We start from the raw sequence: 7,315 nt of genomic DNA, 5'->3' as shown, positions 1-7,315 counted from the left end.
AATGGACAATTATGAATGGTAATTGCAAATAGTTATAAAAAAATCTTTAAAACTATAATGGAGGGACTGCTCTTTTATGTAGAGTAATTTACGCTCAGTGTAAAATCAATTAAGCTTCATAACCTTAAGAACTCAATTCAAAACATAAGAAAGTGTATTTCTTTGCCTATATCATTTATTTACTTTATATTTAATGCTTACTACTAATTCAGTTATTTAATAACTTCTAAATACTTACTACTAATTCATTTATTTACTTACTACTCAATACTTACTACTAATTCATTTATTTTCTTACTACTTAATAAAACTACGAACTAGCTTTGATTAGCTGCTAGTAACTATACGTTAAAAAACATTTATTTCACACAACAAATTGTAAATGAGTAGTTCATTGTTAATTACGCACCAGCCGTACTTACAATTGCATAATAGTTACTACTAACAACTACAAGTCGATAAGAAATGTATTACTTACATGACTTAAGTACGTCTTTAAACATCCATGGGAACCAGAAGTTATCTCTGAGTGGGGCTCCCTTATAAGAAAACAACGCTAATGTCTGGTGATATAAACTCATCCGGTGGATGATTTAATTTCCTCTCGCCGTGCCCTATTGTAGACTTTATAGAGCCAGATGATATAATGCATTCCTTCAGGCATTTTCCGTCCCGCAAGTGGGCGACATTGAAATAATTGGCTTAGATCCCAACAAAGTTCTGCCGTCCAGTGGGCATGTACTTTGTAAATTTATATTTGTTTGCCAAGATCAAGTTCAGTGTAAAAATAGCACAACGGACCTGTTTTCCTCGGCAAACCCTTCCCACCTCGCCCGGAAAAGCCCAACACTTGGCGCCCCAAATGACGTGCAAAGAGTTAGATAAACAGCCATGAAAATTGCAATTATTAATAAGGCGCAGCGCATTTGGATGCCAAGATCCGTTTGGGCCAATTATACGTTCCATAAATCTGACCCAAACTGAACAGCAGCAACAACCGTTAAAGATTTGGACTTTGGCGAACAATCTTCGCATACATTTACGAGATGGAACAAAAACAAATGTTTTTCCCTCGGCTGACTTACTTTTATTATGGCTTTGCCACCCACCCGATCTGCCTATTTGCCTCTCACTCTGCCTCTTCTTCTTCTGCTCTCTCTCTCTTTCTTCTCGAGTAGCGCCCTCTCTTTCGTTGGGGCCTGCTTGCCTCTCGCTTGGCAAATAAGGAAAAAATGCCAGCAATGCGCTGGAATTGGAACGCAGCTAAAGCCAGAAATATTATTATCCAGACTGGGCGAGGGGCTCTGCGGATGGGGGATATCAAAGGGGGTGGCTCCCTCCTAGCATGAATAATTAATGCAAGCGAAATATTGATTGCATGTACTTGAAATGAGTTCCAGACGACGACGTCAGACGTCGGACATTGTCGGTCCCATATGACAAACGACTGACACGCGGACTGAGCAGGCGACAAATCTACACCACCCACCCACTACCAGCCTAGCCCCCAACCACCCACCTCCCCCCTGTGACAGCACACTCATCCCCTCCCCCTCTGTGGTGCCTTTTGCCTGCCCATTGGCCAGAGGGCGAGCACCAGTGGGGGTTGCATAAATTTCCTCAGTGGGTGAGAAAAGCGACCGAGCGGGGTCCTGTAACGGCTAAAAGGGGCTAACTTAAGGACATAGGCCTGAATCCCATATGCATGTGCACGGCCTGTTGGGCTTTAATAACAGCCATATAGATAGATGGCCAAGATAGCAGGTAAGCCAAGTCTTTCACAGCGAATTCGGAATGGCTTGCGCAGGATAAACAATTTTCGGAAATCATCGAGTAAAGGTAATTCCAAGGATTAAGATAGCTAAAGGTAAAGGGCTGACTTAAAAAACTTTAAACTGTTCAGGGAAGACTTTATGCCAAAACCTCTTAAAAACCCACAAGAAAAAACATTATTTACCTATTCCACTTTTATCAAGTTAATGTAATTTCATTCGCTTTGATAGTAGCTAAGGAAGTTTTAATAAAAATATTATTATTTATGAAATATAAATTATAATTCATCAAATGTTACTTTTAAAAGTCATAAAAGTTATCTATATCTCAGCCGCATTACCATATACATATATCTCGATTCCCTGAATCAATTGCAGCCAATGAGGGTGCCACCCAGCCCCCACTCCTCTTGGCCAGCTGGAAGCCCATTGGATGGGCAATTGTGAAGGACTCATTTGGAGGCCCGGGGTACCTTGTGTCTCTCTTGGGTGGGTTGGGGAATCTTGCGTGACTTCATTTGCATGAATTACGTTGCGTTTTTCGTGCCCAGTCGTTAGTGTCCTTTGGCTGCCCGCACTCACACACACGCAGAACCACCCAAGCCACCGAAGCACCTGAAACCCCAGAAACCCCAGAAACACCTGAAATCACCACTGGCGCGGAGAGCACGTGCCTGTGCGGTTGGTTGGTGGTGCGACGAAGTTTCGGGAGCTCCACCCGTTCCTTCATAATTGCCGCCGCGATAGTCAGTCTCCTTTTTTCCTTGCCTTTGGCGGCTCGTTGTGTTTTTTCTGTTTTCTGCTTTTTGGTATGGAAAAAGCTGGGTGGAGTGGAAAATGAAACTATAGCGCATAGACGAAATAGTCGGCGTTCTCTGCTCCGCTCAGCTTATTTTCCGTTTTCAGTTTTCCGCTTCTGTTCTCCGTTTTCTGCCTCGAGTTCCGTCGTCAGTCGCTTTCGAGGAGCTTTGTGGGGCAGGTGTGTTCAGGTGGTTTTTGCTCTCCAAGCTCCACCGCTTCCAGCTCCAGTTCCATTTCGCATTTTGCATTTCGCATTTCCCAACTGTGTGTGCCTTAAACTGTTTTTACATCAACAACAACAACAGCAACGTCGTCGTTCTTTTTTCCGTCGGTTTTATTGGGTTTTTCTCGATACTTTTCCACTACCCACTCAGACTTTTTTGCGAGACGCGTGTGCAACAGAAAAAGCAGGACGAAAACAAAAAAAGACAGACATCGGCTAGATTTTTGCTAGCCTAGCCACAAATTTACAAACACCACCCCTCGGGATTCCTATGCAAATGCAGTTGTGTCGGTTGTCCACCCCGGAAAAACTTGTGTTCTTGAATTGCAAAAGTGATTTTTAATTGTTTCGACTTCTTGGCTTAAAGAGTGAGATAGAGATAAGGAAAGCGAGACAAAAAGAAAGCTGAGTATGTCAATGTCATTGGCCCAAGTGCGCCTGCATTGCTAAAGGATTTAGCCTCAGTCTTTGATTTCTCTGGACTATGGATATTAACAAAGTCTAGTTTAATGACGTCACTGCTCGAGATTATCATGCGATCGAAAGCGATTGCCAGGAAATTTAATCAGGGTGAGTAAGTAGTTCAGATGAAAGGATTCTTCAAATGGCCTCAGAGATGGTCTACATGACTGGTAGTAGGTCTAACTCATTCATTTATTTAACATTAAAAGAAATATATAAAATGTTATATGCGTCAGATAATATAAGATTATTTATTTCCATGCGACTTGATTAAAATTGAAATGAATCTGACACAATACTACCAAATGAGTAATTATTTTTTCCCATTAATATACCAACAGCTTCAAAAAAATTATCCCAAGGAGACCCATTAGGAACCATAAAATATACATCATTTCATAAAGTCATGCGTAGTATGATTACGAATAGGCTCGGTTCGGACATGTTCTTTTTATTTTTGATAAAAGCCTCGAGTTATTTTTGATATTACTCCTTGAAGAATAGAGATATCACACAATTTAATTATACCCGTTACTTGTAGAGTTAAGGGGTATGCTAGATTCGTTTGAAAAGTATTTAACAGAGCCAATAGCCGAGTCGATCTGACCATATCCGTCTGTCCGTCCATCTGTCCGTGCGTCCGTGCGTCCGTCCGTATGAGAGTCGAGAACGAACCGCGCAAAACTGCCACACGCTCAGTTTTGAAAATGTTTTCATTGTTTTCAATATTTTATCCATCTTGTAAATTTCTATCGATTTGCTAAAAAAAAACTTTTTGACAAGCCAACTTTAACGCCCAAAAAGTTATTTTTATTATTTTTTGATTTATTTTTTATTGATATGACAAACAAATAGAGAAATTTCTCGTTTGCACTTCCACCAACGGCAAACGGGTATCTGATAGTCGGGGAGCTCGACTATGACGTTCTCTCTCGTTTTATGTCGCGATTGAGTAATCATTTGTAAGACTCAGAAATATCAGAAATATTATCAACCCTTTGGGGAACATAAAAAGAGAAGTAAGAACTGGATTTAAGGCATTCCCCAGAGAGTTATTCTGTATGTAGCGGGAATTCCGTCACAGAATAAAACGTGGAATCAAAAGTTTCTGAAATATTTTGACTTGCTGTTCCGTTCTTGCCCTCAAATAATCTGAGATTATATCCAAGACATCAACATCAATGTACAGCTCGTGGCTTTTATCCGCTTCCTCCTGAGCTTTGGATAAGAAGATTTTTAGAAACGGGGAATTCCTCAGACAGGAATTAGCTAAAAAGCAAGAACGCTAATGCCTTGATAGTTAACTATAATCATTTGCCATTGAAAGCGAAAAATTACGCTGTTTTGGAGATCTAAGTAGATTGTGCGTACTTTAACAAGTATTTAGTTGCTGATATAAATATTTAAAGAGAATCGGATCACTCCTTGACCCTTCCTGGAAAACATTTGATTAGCCAATGGTCGTTTAATGTCTTTCGGATTTCCTAATGTAGTTTTCTATATCGCAAGTTTTCCGTTTTATTAATAGAGTGATTCAAACAACGTCGATTGAATTCCTGAGGGGATACAAAGTTTCTGATTTGAGCTTATTTTTCTACCAGGCAGAATGTTTTTCATTGCTGAACATACAAGACATCTGTTATGTTTTAAAGTTTTATTTATCATAAATTATAAAAAACTTAGATCGGGCTAAAGAAATATGGGAGAATCTCATTCGAATTGCGGATGGATTTTCGTTCGCATTAAGATCGAAAACCCTGAAGACAATTTCCGAACAAGTAAATCAAAATTCTTACATTCTTGTTTGACACTTTGCTCAATCTGTTGAACAGACGGACTTACCCCCACCAAATGTCACGAGTGTCCCCAAAAAGCACCAAAACAAGCGATAATCTACAATCGATAGCCAAAAGTTTCGGGCAATCGTGACCATCATCATAGCACTATCACCACCATCATCATCGGACCGCCTTCCATCATCGATCGGCTACTCAGTGAGTTGTGCCGACTCAGGTCGATGGTAAAATCCTTATCGGCGCCGAGTATCAGCACTTTTACGACCTGTGAATCGATTGTATTAAGAGCTATTAAAATATTTTCTAAAACCTGCTATCATATCATTCAATTAGGCAAGAAACGGCTATATATAGGATCATAAAACATAACATTCGGTGTCGCCTGATAATGAAGACTCAAACACCAATCACTTGTGCCGTGGTTCTTTCTCAACACATTAAGGCGTCATAAATACATCAAAATAAAAGTGTCGCCCACGGAGAATTTACAGCTCGCTGGCAGATAATGGGAGAAGACCCGAATGGGGCGTCTTAAATTCGGCTGTAACTTGGTCAGATCGCCGGTGCTAGATACAATTCGCAGTAGACAAGTTCTCTTTCGGCCGAAAGTTTGTTTCGCTCGTGCAGAGATAAACGCCAGATAAGCGTTGGGATCAAGATTATGCGGCTAGTGGTGGAGTACTGGGTTATCAGTGGGACACGCTTTATGGTCGGTGCTATTGGATACTCTCATAAAGCAGTAATTTATGAAGTTCCCCCAGCGCTACTTGACTTTTGTTTTCATCTTTTCCATTGGGCGAGGTGCCATCGTCTTGCTGCCAAAAGTGGGTTAACCCATTTTCTGCTAACCTTGTATTGATACTCAAAGAATACATTTGAATATTAAAACTTCGAAAGTAGTGTTCCAAAAGTTACTAAAACAGTTAACAACGTATTTGCATTAGGACATTGCATAATGTATATATTATCTCCTTTGATAGCTGCTTATATTATAGGTACACAATTTGAAAAGGTGCAATACCGATGAATTTTCGAATTTAATGCATTTAATTGTAAATTAAAACAAGAAAATCGACTTCGAGCTACCGGTGAAATTTGGGTTAAGCACACATGGAAATCGCTCCACTAAAAAAGAGAGAATCTATGTATGTTCGTATTTCCTGATGATATCATCTATCAGAGCGCACGTTTCACTACGGTTTTATTGTGCACTTGTGCGTTCTTAGCTCTCCTTCAACGCTTCTATATTTTTTTTGGATTGCGTTGCTTCATCGCAGAAGAACGGAAAATATCATCGGGAGTGGGGCATTAGGCGGGTTAAGGGGCGGGGGATATGGCGCATGCATCGCACCTGATATTTTTATGGATTTACAACACCCGAATTATTCTTCCAATTTCGACAATTTATTGCCGAATACACACTTTTGACATTTATTTGCTCGTTTCAATTCCCAACGATTCGGATTCGATTCGATTCAACTCGACTCTATTCGGCTTCGGACTCACCAAGTTCGACGTTTTACTGTCCGAAAGCAAAAGTGTTTCTTGTCGCCAACCTTGTTGTCTAGATAGAAACAGCCGATGATAGCCCTGGACAGACCCTGCGTATACGTTATATGGCCGAAGACAAGGGGTTCCAAGCGAGGCGCAGTTTAGTATTTTGTGCCGGAAAGGCGGTTGCTACATATATGGATCAAGTGAATCTAAGCTGTATAGATTAAGATATATTCAAAGGGTATCATATCTTTAGGATAATCAATCTCACTGAATAATATAGTAAATATACACTTGGTCTGAACACATTTCATTACTTGATAGCTCTATTTCCAAAGCAAAGATACTTTTCTTAGTGTCCAGTTTATCTGAACGACCCAGTCCCAGCACTGTCTTTTGTTTACGACATTACGTCAAGGTTTTTGTTGCAGATAAATAACTCTGGACTATGCCACAAGATATTTATTTAGATGACGAATTAAATGGAAGCCGAGTGGAGAGTGCATGGGAATAATGATACCCCACACCAAGGGGTATGTGGGTATGGTATTTGAGCGGGCTTGGTTTTATCGGCGTAACTGTCAGTGTCTTGTCACTGGTCTATTGTTTATCAACGTAAACCGTCTCCTATAACGTTGTTTATGTTGTGGAACATAAAAGCCTAGTGGTCAGTGAGGATAGTTCCGATATGCGGGAGGTACAGATACTGCACTTCATAAATATACTCTGCTAAAGAAAGTGAATATTTGAGGTAGGTGATACCCGTT

At 40.3% G+C, this 7,315-nt stretch overlaps 1 protein-coding gene across 2 annotated transcripts in view; it reads left to right on the top strand.

The window, feature by feature from the left end:
• The window catches only part of LOC117139729 (transcription factor hamlet), a 32,442-nt gene continuing 25,127 nt past the window's right edge, over positions 1-7,315 (top strand). Inside the window, exon 1 of one of the 2 annotated variants that reach the window (XM_033302291.1) lies at positions 1-18. In XM_033302291.1, coding sequence (XP_033158182.1) covers positions 12-18 — 7 coding nt within the window. In that variant the 5' untranslated portion in view covers positions 1-11. Of the gene's footprint in view, positions 19-2,738; positions 3,367-7,315 lie in introns of those variants that run through there. The other variant, XM_033302270.1, reaches the window with a different exon arrangement.

Source organism: Drosophila mauritiana, chromosome 2L, assembly GCF_004382145.1.
Source record: "Drosophila mauritiana strain mau12 chromosome 2L, ASM438214v1, whole genome shotgun sequence".
In the NCBI taxonomy this organism is placed as follows: domain Eukaryota; kingdom Metazoa; phylum Arthropoda; class Insecta; order Diptera; family Drosophilidae; genus Drosophila; species Drosophila mauritiana.
This window is presented reverse-complemented; position numbering and strand designations above follow the sequence as displayed.